Source organism: Oryctolagus cuniculus, chromosome 2 (genome assembly GCF_964237555.1).
Source record: "Oryctolagus cuniculus chromosome 2, mOryCun1.1, whole genome shotgun sequence".
Classification (NCBI taxonomy): Eukaryota; Metazoa; Chordata; class Mammalia; order Lagomorpha; family Leporidae; genus Oryctolagus; species Oryctolagus cuniculus.
This window is the reverse complement of record NC_091433.1, coordinates 198,079,153-198,094,271: the sequence shown is the minus strand read 5'-3', so window position 1 is coordinate 198,094,271 and position 15,119 is coordinate 198,079,153. Positions and strand designations below refer to the sequence as shown.

At 49.6% G+C, this 15,119-nt stretch overlaps 1 protein-coding gene across 5 annotated transcripts in view; it reads right to left on the bottom strand.

Moving 5' to 3' along the window:
- EIPR1 (EARP complex and GARP complex interacting protein 1) overlaps window positions 1–15,119 on the bottom strand; it is a 128,161-nt gene that overhangs the window by 31,289 nt on the left and 81,753 nt on the right. For 3 of the 5 annotated variants that reach the window (XM_051833299.2, XM_070069471.1, XM_051833300.2), the window contains one exon: window positions 7,183–7,339. The exons of 1 other annotated variant lie outside the window; for it this stretch is intronic. In XM_051833299.2, coding sequence (XP_051689259.2) covers window positions 7,183–7,339 — 157 coding nt within the window. Of the gene's footprint in view, window positions 1–7,182; window positions 7,340–15,119 lie in introns of those variants that run through there. One more of the 5 variants, XM_051833304.2, reaches the window with a different exon arrangement.

The following is a 15,119-nucleotide window of genomic DNA, read 5'->3' as shown; positions in this document are numbered from 1 at the left end:
TCCTACACTCGCCCACGGGGGACACACTGGCACCATAGCCCAGGACACTGGACATCTCCTATGCTATCCCACGGGACACTGGACATGTCCTATACTCTCCCATGGGGGACAAACTGGTACCCATAGCCCAGGACGCTGGACATGTCCTATGCTATCCCATGGGACACTGGACATGTCCTACACTCTCCCATGGGGGATGCACTGGCACCCATATCCCAGGACACTGGACATCTATGTTATCCCACGGGACACTGGACATGTCCTACACTCGCCCATGGGGGATGCACTGGCACCCATAGCCCAGGACTCTGGACATCTCCTATGCTATCCCACGGGACACTGGACATGTCCTATACTCTCCCATGGGGGACACACTGGTACCCATAGCCCAGGACACTGGACATCTCCTATGCTATCCCACGGAACACTGGACATGTCCTATACTCTCCCATGGGGGACGCACTGGTACCCATAGCCCAGGACACTGGACATCTCCTATGCTATCCCACGGAACACTGGACATGTCCTACACTCTCCCATGGGCGATGCACTGGCACCATAGCCCAGGACACTGGACATCTCCTATGCTATCCCACGGGACACTGGACATGTCCTACACTCTCCCATGGGCGATGCACTGGCACCATAGCCCAGGACACTGGACATCTCCTATGCTATCCCATGGGACACTGGACATGTCCTACACTCTTCCATGGGGGATGCACTGGCACCCACGCTCTGCTTCCTAGGCTCCGGGATACTCTTGCTTCTCAGAACTCTGCTGAAGCAGCTTTTAGTCCTATCACTTAATGGAAACCTTCATCAAGATCCCAGGGAGGAGACAGGCTGCTCTTGTCTTACATATAATTATCTGTGCCTTTGGATTTAGCATTCCAAGTTTCCTGCACTGAGCTGGGTGTGCGTCACATCGTTCTGCTGGCGCAGTGACGGCCCCTTCCTCATTCCCAACATTTATGCGGGCAAGGGAGACTCTGACAACCACCCTCTGTTTCACGGTGGATGCCTGAGCAGACCTGGAGGAGGATGACAGCTCCACAGGGTCTTGCACTGCTGTAAGACTGCTCGTCTCCTGCGTGGCACGTGGTGTCAGGCATCACTCTGCACCTACAGACAACATCCGTCAGGAGCCGGTAGCCAGGGAGGCCCTTTCTGGGTACCGGTGGGAAAACCTTACAGCTCACACGCCTGGGTCAGGTGAAACCAAGCAGTGCTGACGTGAATCTCCTGGAAACCCGGGGGTTCTTCAGTGCTGCTGCCAGCATAATTAGACAACCCTCCATCATCATAACGGGAGGATTCAGCTCAGTTTCTAACCCTCACACGCAGCTATCAATTTAGTCTTTGCAACGCTTAACCTAAGCCGATTTCCACTATTCTGTGGCACGAAGCTAAAATGGAGAAAAATGGAGGAGATGAGGTACTGGCCCTTTCTCACAGAGCAAACACCTTGAGGGTGTGGCGGGCTCACACACACGGCTTTTCTGTCCCTTCCCCTCCCATCCCAGCACCACGGTTCACATCCTTTCTCTCTTCTAACAATCACAGTCACACGTGCACTTGCCTTCCCAGGGATCCTACACACTCAGCCCAGTGGCATCTCAGCGCCACGTTGACTACCCTGGCATGGAAGGGGCATTGTCCCCAAAAGGCTGCCCAAGGAAGCAGAGGTCAGCTGGCCGCAGTGCAGTGCCACAGCTGCTGGGGAGGCCGGCACAGAAAGGTGAGCATGCTGACCACGGCACTGCTTCATACCGACTGCCACAGACGCCTCCATCCCCATCTGGGCAGTGAGTGGGAGGGGCTGCAGCCGCCTGCCATTAATTCCACTGGAAAGCTCTGATTACTGATTTGTGCAACGTCCCCTCTGGAGGAGCGTTCCTTCACCTGGGTGGCAGGTCTGCCACGCAGGACACCCAGCACAACAAGCAAGTGGCAGAGCTGCTGTTACTTGGACGTGGCTTCCCAACGCCGGCAGGGAGCGCTAATCTACAGCGCAGGTGCCGCACTGCTGAGCAGCTGGAGGGCCTCTTTGTCATCAAAAGCAGATGGAGAACCATAAAATTACCCTGTGGTGGCTAATCAGCCATCGAGCCGACGGCGAGGACGGCGCATCGAAACGGAACACTCAGGAGATGATTGCCTCCTTTTGCTCTCACCCACGCGGTTCCAGGAAGCCTCCCCTCCACGGGCCCCAGAGGCGGCTGGTGTCAACAGGAGCTGGGTGGGCGTGAAGTGCCAGGAAGCAGCAGAGAAGGTGGCAGGTCTGCACTCAACCGCCCAGAATTCACCACCAATCTGTACACTATATTGAAAACAACGTTCTTAGCTATCAGCTTAATCTTGACTCAAGGAGAAACCTGATTCTTTACGGAAGAATAATCACAGACAATAGAAAAAGGGAGGGTTTTAAAGAGAGCTTCCTTATCCACTCCAGAAAAGTGGTATCAATTACAAGTGCAACCCTGGGATTAACCTCTTTTAGTGTCAGTTTCTTTAATGGTAATAAGGTCGATTTCCATTAATCCTACTTATTTATCCTTGCATGTCTCATCTTGTTCCAGAGGAATTTCAGGTGGCTAACACACTTGCCCTAAAATATGACGGTGTGAGAGAGGATGAAAACGGCTCAAGCATTACACCAGATGGACACAACCATTCCTAAGGGAACATTCCAGTCCCACCGGGTAGCTGACTGTCCGCTGAACTGACTTCACCCATGCAGACAATGCAAAGGAATGATGTCCAGGGTCCTCCTTGGCCAGAACACGACTCGCCCATGACCGTGTCCCATCAGGGGCAGGTGCCCGGGCCAGAATAGCCAGGACATCATCTGCTTTGATGCCAAAGGGAGAGCGAAGGAGGTGCTGGCCTTCAGCTTCGATTCATTAAAAACAGTTACATGGCAGAGTAAGTGCCAGAGAGTGTCCACTGCATCAGATAAATTTGGAGCTGGGAAGGGGGTCAGAAGCCCCTGTGATCATCGTTGCTTTCACAGGTGGGAAGGGACTCGTGCAGCCAACCCTGCCCAGGCTAGAACCTGCAAACCTAAAGTCAGAGCCCAGAACTATTCCTGCAAAGCCCATTGCTGCCTCCATACGGTCCACGCTGACCACACAAGCTAATCAAGGGTAAGGAGAAGCATGCTGGAAAAGAAGTAGCTCTATTAACTTCAAAATGAGTAATTCCCCCCATAAAGCATAGTTCATCTACATTATCACCCACAAATGATGAGCTGGGCAACATTCAGACATTCTCGCAACACTCCCAGGCTATAGTGTGACGCTGTCCAACCAGCAGGGAGGCGACCATGGCAGCTCGGGGGTCCTGGGTCAGAGAGCAGCAGAGAGTGACCCCAGGACATCCTCCTGCCTCTCTGTGCTGCAGGATGAGTACGACCCCTGTGCATGGGCCCACTGGAGAGTCACACGAGGGAAGGCAGGCAGAGAGCTGGGAAATGGATTCCCTCTACTTCTCAAAGGCCCAAGCACCCCTCTGTAACCAGTGCTGTCCTTGGTGCTGAGGACACAGCCAAGGCCCAACTGCGTTGGGGAGGTTCTCAGGAAGCTCACAATCTTCCCAGGAAACCACATGCAAGCAGGGAGTATGGAGTGGTGACCACGGCGATGGAAAACGACAAATCTGGGTAAACTGAAAGACCTCCTGGGAGGGGTGCCCATGAGCTGAGATGCCACAGGGCTCTTCTGAACACTGCTGGTCACATGGCAGCCTCTCAGCTCAACTGCAGAGCCCCTGCATACCTTATACCAAGCCCTGCACTGCTTAGTTTTCCTAACAAATGTGGTAATGCCTCCTTCCCACAGAGATCCTGCTACACAACCTTCATCTCTGATTCAGACACAGAGGTTTCATACAGACCAATGAGCAACTTTCAGCGACCCCACCCCAACCTATGAGCAGTGGGGATCAGAAATCAGGCTCTGAACATGCAGGCACCCTCTGCCAGCTCCTGGGCAGCCTAGCTCGGGGACACATCTGACTGGTGCTCAAACTGAGCCCCACTTGCAAGGCCTTTTATCATCTTGGCATGGCCTTTGCTGGAGATGAGCAGAGGGCTGGACCCGCTGTGCACGCAGCTCAACCCCTGCTAATTGCAAGGCTGGAGCCCTACTGTGTGCTCAGCCCAACCCCTGCTCATTGGAGGGCTGGAGCCTCACTGTGGCTCAGCTCAACCCTTGCTCACTGGAAAGCTGTAGCTCCATTGTGTGCCCAGCTCAACCCTTGCTCAATGGAGGGCTGGACCCACTGTGTGCCCATCTCAATTCCTGATCATTGCAGAGCTGGAGCCCCACTGTGTGCTCAGCTCAACCCTTGCTCATTGGAGGGCTGGGAAAGACATGCGATGGGTGAGCTGCACTAGGACTTCAGCTGCTCCAGAACAAGCAGATCAAATGCTTTGCGGGCAGGAGTCCCCAGATGCTTTCTTGGGCTGGGGCAGGCTCTAGCCACTCAGGGGCAAGACTTGTGATCATGGAGACCACTCTGCAGCATTCCCAGACACTTCCTCTCCTGGAACTGCTCTCAGCACCAATTTATAAGCCAACAAAGAAAAACACCAGAATGCCTTTGGTTGACCCCAAGCAACACTGCATTTACCAACTTAATTTCTAAAAATCAGATCCCAAGTCTAATCATGAACCTTCAACACCACCGAAGACCCCTGGAAGAGTGTACATGACAGAATCAGTTGCTGGCCAACTGGACACAGAGAGACTGGGTCCACATACGCTGCTGGCAGGACATGAAACGGGCAGTCACTTTGGGAAAGTGTGCCACTTTTACAAAACTACACACACACTGATGGCATGACCACACTGGACATATGTGCACTCTGGTGCATTTATGCTCATGCAAAAACCCGTAAGTTCATGCTCACCACAGCTTGGTTCATGAGACTCAAATACCAGGGAAAGCCCAGATGTCCTTCGACAGGTGAAGGGTTAAGCAAACAGTGTTTCAGCCACGTTGTGGAACACTCCTCGGCCACAGACAAAACGCTGTTGGCTGATAATGCGGCAACTTGAGAATTAAGACAAGGCAACCATCAGAGACTTGGCTAAGGGAAAAGACTCAGTGGCAAAGGTTGCTTGGTATATATAACATTTACGTAACATTCTTGAAATGGCAAAATTACCCAGACAGAGCACAGATTAGTGCTTGTCGGCAGCTAAGGTGGCCAGGGACGCACCCATGGCTACAAGAAGGAAGCAGACAGGATCCATGTGCATCCCAACCATCATGGCAGCTCCATGAACCTTATGTGGTAAACTGGCACAGAAGTAAATGTTCACACACAGGTGCACATAAACCTGATGAATTCCGCACTCCATCAGTGGTCTGCACCAGGGCCAGCTCCCTGGCTGCAGTGCTGCCCTGTGGTATGCTATGGTCTCTCTGTGTAATGTCTACAAATGCATGGGAATCAAAGCAAAATGCTCCAAAAGAAAGGAAAAGGGAAAAGGTGCAATAATGTACAACAAGAACAAATCAGGAATACTTTGAACAATGGAGACAAACTCAAACAGCAGCTTTCCAAGGTGATGCAGGAGGGCAGCTGGATGTGTGTGTGTGTGAGTACCCACAAGCTCCCCTTGCGAGCCTCCGTGTACATAGGCTGAGATCTGGCGTGTCAGTCTCATGGGCACATCCCCGCCGTGTGCAGTGGCCTGCCTTCCTGCACAGTATGTGCAGTAGAGGAGCTGCACAGGTGGAAGCTGCGGAAGAGGACTGGTGGCTCCTCATTCCCAGCAGGGCCACAGTCCCTTCTCTGGGCTCACCCGTCTGAGTATACCTGAGTACACCAGTCCGTATACCTGCACATGCATGTGTGTACATCCACCAGCTGAGTGGCACACATGTGAACACACATGCATGCACACACACATCCCACATACCCGGGGTGTCCATGTGTGTGCACATGAACACACATGTACATGTGCCAGCACGTGTCCACCCATGTATACCTGAACACATGCATGCACACACATGAATGCTGGCTTTCCAGGGAACACAGTCATTGTCTGTGATGTGCCATGTGGCCAGCGCTGAGACTACAGCACTCAGTCCAGTGACGGTGCTGAGCCGATTGCTTTGGGGATTCTGGGACTCTTTGTCAGCCACCCCTCACTCTGCAAGACTGAGAATGGCTTCACTACTGGCCGCACCTCTGTGAGAAGACACAACCATTGACCTGGAAGCGGCACAGCACTGACAAGGGCAAATCCACCTCAAAGGGACACAGAAGATCAAAGCCTGCTCTCCCCACACCTGTCACAGACCAGCGTCAGTCCCAAAGGCCACCTCGTAAGTGCATCCTTCAGGTAAGTCATTCCCTGCATCCTTGGGGGCCACAGCACAGGGTCTCAGTGGTCCCGTGTACCCACACCTGTCCTGCTCATTAGCTGTTTACACTCGGGGCTCCCCAGGAGATCTGAACACCCTGAGGCCAGGTGTCCCTGACCTGGTAGGGTGCATGCAGCAGGTGCTTAATAAGAATTTGTTGCATTAAACTGATTTAATTGGGAGGGCTGACTACCACAGAACTGAAAGAAAGAACCAACTGTACAGCATATCTGAGTCTTCCTCGAGGCCACACGCACGGGAGGCAGAGTTCTATTGAGTAACAGCGATCATCACAATTGTGGCGAAGGCCTGTCATGGCATGCCCTGCAGTCCCGACAAGAAACCAAGCTTCCCAATCTCACTGAGGCATCAGCAACGCCACAGGATAGTCACGACCTTCCTGGAAGGCCTTCGGAGCTGGCCGAGTAGGTGGACACAGCAAACTCCCACCCACACGGGCAGTGATTGGCCAGGGAAGCCCCAGGACTGAGGGGGCAAAAATGCGGACAAAGGCATGCAGGGCTTGGGGACAGTAGCCACACACATCAGGCTTGCACAGGGGCCTATAGGAAGGGGGACAGGGCATTCAACCAAGAGTCACAGATGTTGTAAGCTCATGTGCAGTGAGTGCCCACTGTGTTGTCGCACTCCAGGACACTGGGCAGAAGGCAGGCCAGGCCCCGTTCCTGCACTGTGGCAGGGTCTGTCACGGCCACCAGTCTAGAGAACACCCAACATGCAGTGCAGCCTGTGTGCACGGGAATGTTTCGGAAGCCCGCAGGCCTGCTCCGTGAGTCCTACCAGGCCACGTTGCCATGGGCCGCGTCGTCCAGGTGACACAGCAGCTCCAGTGTCTGTGCGGGGCTTGCAGAGTCGTCTGGGGACTCGTGGCCGCCTGATTCCAGTTCCTTTGGCATCCTCCACACAGCTGCACATGTCTGGACTTTGCTGTCGGAAGCTGAGCACAGAGGAGACCGTCAGCAGAGCCCGCTCCTGGACGATGCTCCAACATCACATGACCTGCGCCTGCCCTTTCCAACACTGAAAATCACAGGCAGCAGAGAGGCAGAGAGCAGAGACTGCAGGCAGCAGGCAGCATGAGGTGTACTGTAATTAGCACCACGTTAACCCGCTTTATCCTTGTTTTAAAACCACCATTCTGTTCCAGAAGAAAATTAAATTTCCTCAAAATTGATTTCCATCCCTCACTGATTTTCTTCAATGGTTTTCAAAAAAGGAGGCAAAGTGGGGTACTACAGATCTGATCCCCATGCACGCAACTGAGACTGGCGTTAGGTGGGTTTTTCCCATCACGGCTTCATGGGGCTGTCAGTAAGCACAAAGCACTCCACTCAGAAGCACTGCCACCAGAGTCACTCCAGCTCAGTTTACCCACAGAGGTGGGACTGTGGGGTGGGAGTCCAGCCCAGCTAAGGCGGCACCTGACATCAGAGCGCCTGCAGGTGACTCCCAGCTCCGGCTCTGACCCCACTGTCGATGATGCAGACCCTGAGAGGCAGCAAGTCAGCTGGTTGCTGCCATAATCAGTTCCTGCATTGAGCTGTTGGCTCTCAGTTTTGGCCTGGCCCAGCACTGCCTGTTGCAGGCATTTGAGGAGGAAAGCCTTTCTCTCTCTCTCTCTCTCTCTCTCTCTCCCCCTCACCCTCTCCCCCACCCCTTCTCAAAGAAGTAAATAAGTAAATAAAAAATTTTAAAAGGTGGTCTTAAATAAATGATGATAAAACAACGAACAGGTTTCAATAGGAAATCATTAATTTATAACATGGAGAATGTAACAGTATTATATGAGGGTACTTCAAAAGTTTTCAGAAATAAAATTAAAAGACAATTTTATTTTGGGCAAAAAGGATTTGAAATCTACTATTAAGAAAAACACATAACAGGGAGTCTTCAAAAACTTCATGAAAAATGAATCATGAAAAAATTAAGGTAGATTTCAAGCCTACTGGCACCAAACAGAGCTTATCTTTTAATCTCATTTCCCACCAAAAATTTTAAGTACCCTTATATACAATGTTAGAACATGGAAACTTGCTCCATGAGTGACATTTCCTACAGATGAACTAAGAAAAAACAACAGATACAGCATTGTAACAACAGGACCTTATATCACACTAAAAGCAGGGATACTTCTTACCAGCTATCATGGTCCTTCAATCTAAATATCAGCTGATGAACCAAGAAATACAACAGTGAACACAACACAGTAACAAGACATCGAGCTTCATGGGTATTTTTATTATTAGCGCTATCACCCATGATCAGGTAACAATATGCAAAAAGGACCAGGAACTCAACCAAGAGTTCCTGTTGGCAAATTCAGTGCCTGTTTCACACTTTGTTGGGCCTACAGGAATATGGAATTGTGGCTGAAAGAAACATTTATACCTTTAATAATGAAAACACAGTATACAATGGTTTATACCCTACTTGAGAAATAATTTTTTGCTGAAGTTTTCAGTCACAAAGTCCTCTTGTAGAGCCCCTGAGACTGGCAGACTCTCCTGGAAATATGAGAGTAACTGAAGGAAGAGTTGGCAACATGGAGTTGGAGAGGAGAGATGAAGGCCGGCAATGCTAACCCAACAGAGGCACAGATTGTACTAACCTGTCTAAATGTCCGAAAAAGAAATGTCCATTCTGAGAAGTGATGGAACCAAACTGTGGCTATGTTGCAAAACAAATCAAGTGCACAAAACGATTAAGGTCGAGAACAGTAAAATCGCTGTTTTGTAGGAGAGGTGAGCAGTGGCAGATCCCCCACTAACAAATCCCTTCTCTGGAGAATTCTGTGTAGGACTGCTTTCCTGTGACAGTGCTCACCTAATTCCTGGTTAAGACGACTTCCATGGTACCCTTAGGACGGCCACAATGGCTCTTAGGAAATTGTATTTTTACCCTCAGGTAAGCTGTTTCCCTTCAAAGCCTACACCAGATGTGGAGCTCCAATGAGAAGGCTGGGTGTCCGCTTTCTCACACACTGTTCTGGCATTCCAGGGTCCATCAACCAGATACAGCAGAGAAACCAAGGGAGGAACTTCCAGGAAAACACAGCTGACAGAATGAACCCTTGCTTCTACTTCCATTCCATCCCCTTACCCTCCTGAGGTTATAATAAGGAGGGGTTTTTGGATTCTGTTTTCTTTTCAAGACATAAACCCACAAGGAGGAGAAGAGCAATGGGATTTTGACAGTTGGAAAGCCACTGGCTGAGAGAGAAATAATAGAGCATGCCCAAGACAGCCGTGGAGAGAGCTCAGAAGCAACCTTGTCCATGTGCAGGCCCGGGGTCAGGTGGCACCAGGCCATCCCCTGGAAAGGTCCCACGTGGGACCTGGACTGAGTATGGCTGCAGCCCAGTCCTGACTGTGGCAGGCACTTAGGAAGTCAACCAGTGAAAGGGAGCGCTCGCTCGCGTGCGCTCTCTCTCTGTCCTTCTGCCTCTCAAATCTATTATTTTTTTAGATCTTAAAATCCAAACACAATTGTATATTTCTAGAAAAACTGAAACTTAACAGAACTGACACTAGAAGAAATAAAAACTCTGAAGAGATCAGTATCTCTTTAACAAACTGATTCTAATATGAAATTTCCTACAGAGAAACCATGAGGATCAGGACCCCTATGATGACTTCCAAGCATTTAAAGTAAAAACAAACAAACCAAAATACACAGCAATACAAGAAGAAGAACACGGGGAACATTCCCTGACAACAATATATCAAGATTTTTAAACAAAGGAAAATTACAGGCTGTTAATTCTCTTGAGAAGATGTAAGATTCTTCAACAAAATATTAGTAAATCAAATTCAGTATCATATAAAGAGCACTAATTTCACATACAAATGAGGTTTATTCAAAGAATATGTTATTTATGATTTGAAAAGCAGGCAATATAACTCATCACATTAGCAAACTAAAAAAAAAAAAAATGACCACCACAGAAGATATCTAACTTTGATATAGCTCAATGCCTATTTCTGATAATATTCTTAATAAAAGGAGAAAGAGGAGAAAAAGAGGAATATTTACTGCCATAAGAAATCTACACCCACCAAGTCTCACTGTAAACAAAGTGGCTGTGAGTGAAATAGTACAAGCTCTCCCTTAAGAACGGGAAAAAGACAAGCACGTCCTGTGCTACTCTCCTAGTTAACACTATCAGCAACATGGCTGAACAAAAGGACAATGCAAAGAAATCATCTGGAATTCTATAGATTAGCAACCAAAACTTAGAAAATGAAATTTGAAAGGAAAATGATATTAATGATATAGCTAAAAATCAAATACCCAATAGTATCTCAAATTAAGATGTGCATGAATCTGTACACAGTAAAACAAAGTAAACTGCTGAGAGAAAATAAAGACCTAAGTAAATGGAGGACATACCATGTTCATGGATTGGAAGTGTCACTACTGTAAACAGCTGTGAGTCTCAAAATTCCTTAAGTCTTACTTTAGAATTCAACAACCAACTTCTTAACTCTTAAAATGTGTATGAAAATGTGAATGACCCAGAAAGCCCAGATAATCATGAGAACAACAAAATTGAATGATTTGCAAAGCAGGTATCAGTTTACTATTAGGATAACAATAGGTTAACAGTACAGAGGAAAAGAATGGAGTCTAGGAGTGGAACAGCTTACTTACACCAGAAACATCATCACATTGGGATGGACAGAGGAAGATATTAATAAATGATGTCTGATCAACTATGTACATGAAAAAAAAGTAACTTAAATCCTATCTTACAACATATTGAAAAACCGATTCCAGATAAACTTAACATAAAATGTAAAAGAAAAATAATGCAAGTATTTTCTAGAATGCACAGTGGAATATTCTCACAATCTTGGGACATGCAAAAATTTCTTAAATGGCAGGAAAAAAATGCTGATCATTAAAGAATAACAACATAGTCGTAAAATGAAGAACATCAATTCACCGAAAGACAGTATATGAATTCTTCAAAATTAGAAAGTTCTGCTCTTGGAAAGACACTGCTGAAAAAATAAAGCAAAACTGAGAGGAAATGTTCATAATACTTGTACTGAAAATCTGCTTACATCTGAAATATACAAAGAACTCTTACAACTGAATAATAAACAATCCTGTCGCTCCCTGTCTTCGTGGAGGAACGACACAGGACCCTGCGCTGTTCTTTTGTCTGCTCGGCCCTCCCCGGGTTTGCTGCTGGTTCTTCCCGGGTTGGCTACCGTCCCTTCCACCTCCGTGGAAGGGCGGTTCCCCCTAGCCACTTTCCCCACTTCCGCAGGGGAGCGGCACACCGCCGGCCGGCTCTCTCGGGGGCTGCACAGGTGTTCCTTCAGATAGATGTTCCCTTTAGATGTTCCTGGTGCATGTTGTCTCTCTCCTCCTTTATAGTCCTCTTCCACCAATCCCAACTCTGCTACCCACACGCCGAGTACGCTGCTCTCCTCCAATCAGGAGCAAGATCAGCTCCTGCAGCTCAGTCAATCAAATTGGCGAGAGGCAGCTGCGTAGAAGTTGTTACTCCCTTCTCAGCGCCATATTGTGGGAGAGCAGATGCATAGAATAAGTCTTAATTCCAGTAACTTAGTCTAGTCCGAGTTGCTCCTCACAGATCCCCCTTTCTTTTTATTTTTGGCATTGATACGCGCCTGTCTTCGGTGCCCCGTGGCACACACTCTGCTTTGCTTGCTGGAGTTGCCCACAGGTGCTTACAAGCCCTACCAATCAGGCAAACCGAATCCGGGTCCTCTCTTTGCCATGTTGTGAGGAGGTTTTTAGGCGCTGATGCATGCCTGTGTTCGGTGCCCTGCAGCGCACACTCTGCTCTGCTAGAACTGCCTGCAGGTGCTTACAAGCCCTACCAATCAGGCAAACCGAATCCAAGCCCTCTCATTGCTGTCTTGTGGGGAGACTTATTGGTGTTGATTCGTGCCTATCTTCGGTGACCTGCAGCTCATACTCTGGTCGAGCTGCCTGCTAGTGCTTATCGCCTTACTAATCAGGCAGACCGAATCCAAGCCTTCTCATTGCGGTATTGTGGGGAGACTTATTGATGTTAATTCGTGCCTGTCTTCGGTGACCTGCGGCGCATAAGCTGCTAGCCGCCCACAGGTGCTCACCACCTCCCTAATCAGGCAGACCGAATCCAAGCTCTCTCATTGCCATGTTAAGGGGAGGCCTTATTTTTCTCTATTTCTCTATCTCCGGGCATTCCTATCTCTCCCATTTTACTTCTATTTACCAGCATTCCTATTTTTCTCATTTTACTTCTAAACTTCTGTTTCTCTTATCCCTGCGGCTTCCCGGCGCCCACCCCGAGGCTACTTCTCGGCGGCTTCCCGGCTCTGAGCCGCTTCAGCCCGCGCTTCTCTCATCTGCGCGGCCTCCTGGCTTCGCGCGCGCACTCCGCGGTCTCCGCGCCCCTCCGCGCCCCTTCGCGCCCGCACCACGGCCTCGCACTAGCCCCACATTCCCTATCTATTCACGCCCCGTGCTCTCTCTGCACGCGGCGGCTTCCGCGAATCACACAGCCTAGCTCACGTTTCCGCCACTAGCATTCAATCTAAGTTCCCCGGGCTAACCTGGCGAATTCAACCTAGCCCACGCTTCCGCCTCACGGTTTGGCTTCCCGTCTTTTGCTCCCGGGCTAATCTGACGGATTCCAACCTGGCTTATGCGTCCACCTCTAGTTTTAGCTTTTCGCCTTTTGTTCCCCGGGCTGACTTGAAGAATTCCAACCTGGCTTACATTTCCGCCTCGGCCTGCCCCCGCAGCTTCAATTTCCCTAACATTTTTCTCTACCCGGTATGTTTCCCTAAGTTTTCTTCCAACAATATTCCTCCCTCATTTCTCCTGGCTTCTCCCCACAGTCCGTATCCGAGTCTGTTTGTTCTAGCTTTAACTTTCGCTTTCGACCTTAAAGATTTCTCCCAGCTTCCCCCCGTAGTCTGTATCTGAGTCTATGCCTAGGCTTTTGATAGCTTCTTCCGGCACCTTTTTCGTCCGGCTTTTCCCTAGGCTCTTTACTAGTCTCTCTCTGCGGTAATTTCCCACTTCTTCCCGTTTTTTCCCTCCTAGGTTTCCTATCCGAGTCACGGCACCATTATGTCGCTCCCCGTCTTCGTGGAGGAACGACACAGGACCCTGCGCTGTTCTTTTGTCTGCTCGGCCCTCCCCGGGTTTGCTGCTGGTTCTTCCCGGGTTGGCTACCGTCCCTTCCACCTCCGTGGAAGGGCGGTTCCCCCTAGCCACTTTCCCCACTTCCGCGGGGGAGCGGCACACCGCCGGCCGGCTCTCTCGGGGGCTGCACAGGTGTTCCTTCAGATAGATGTTCCCTTTAGATGTTCCTGGTGCATGTTGTCTCTCTCCTCCTTTATAGTCCTCTTCCACCAATCCCAACTCTGCTACCCACACGCCGAGTACGCTGCTCTCCTCCAATCAGGAGCAAGATCAGCTCCTGCAGCTCAGTCAATCAAATTGGCGAGAGGCAGCTGCGTAGAAGTTGTTACTCCCTTCTCAGCGCCATATTGTGGGAGAGCAGATGCATAGAATAAGTCTTAATTCCAGTAACTTAGTCTAGTCCGAGTTGCTCCCCACAAATCCGATTTTCAAAAATGACCTCAGGGGCCGGCATTGTGGAGTAGCAGGTAAAGCTGATAGAGCCGCCACCTGGGATGCCAGCATCCCATATAGGCACCAGTTCAAATCCTGGCTGCTCCACTTCTAATCCACCTCCCTGCTAATGGCCTGGGAAAGCAGTGGAAGATGGCCCAAGTGCTTGGGCCCCTGTCACCCATGTGGGAGAACTAGAAGAAGCTCCTGGCCATTGCAGCCATGAGGAGTGAACCAGCAGATGAAAGATCTGTCTTCTTCCTTTCTCTCTGTAATTCTTTAAGATAGATAGATAGGTAGATAGATAGATATTTTTTAAAAAAGAAAACATACAGATGCATAACAGGCACCAGAGAAAATGCTGGCCATCATTAATAACTGGAGAAATGCAAAACAAATCAAAATGAGACACACTACACACCTTACCAGAAAGGCTAACATTTAATTTTAGAAAGACCAACAATATCAAGTATTGGCAAAGATATCTCACAGGTCACTAAAATGAGTAGAACAGTACATTCACTGTGGGGAGCAACTCGGACTAGACTAAGCTACTGGAATTAAGACTTATTCTATGCATCTGCTCTCCCACAATATGGCGCTGGGAGAGGAGTAAACAACTTTTACACAGCTGCCTCCAGCCTGTAGGAGCTGATCCTGCTCCTGATTGGAGGAGAGCAGCGTACTCGGCGTGTGGGTAGCAGAGTTGGGATTGGTGGAAGAGGACTATAAAGGAGGAGAGAGACAACATGCACCGGGAACATCTAAAGGGAACATCCGAATAACATCTGAGCAGCCCCCGAGAGAGCCGGCTAGCGGTGTGCCACTCTCCCGTGGAAGTGGGGAAAGTGGCAGGGGGCACCGCCCTTCCACGGAGGTGGAAGGGTTGGCAGCCAACCCAGGAGGGACCAGCAGCAAACCCAGGAAGGGCCAAGCAGACAAAAGAACAGCGCAGGGTCCTGTGTCGTTCCTCCGTGAAGAGGGGGAGCAACAATTCACCAAGTGTGTTTGCAGCAGACTCTTCCCAGATGACCCCACAGTTCCAGCTGAGGGACTGTCACAAAGCCCGGATCATGGACGACAAGCTGGTGGCAGCTCTCTAACTGCCCCAA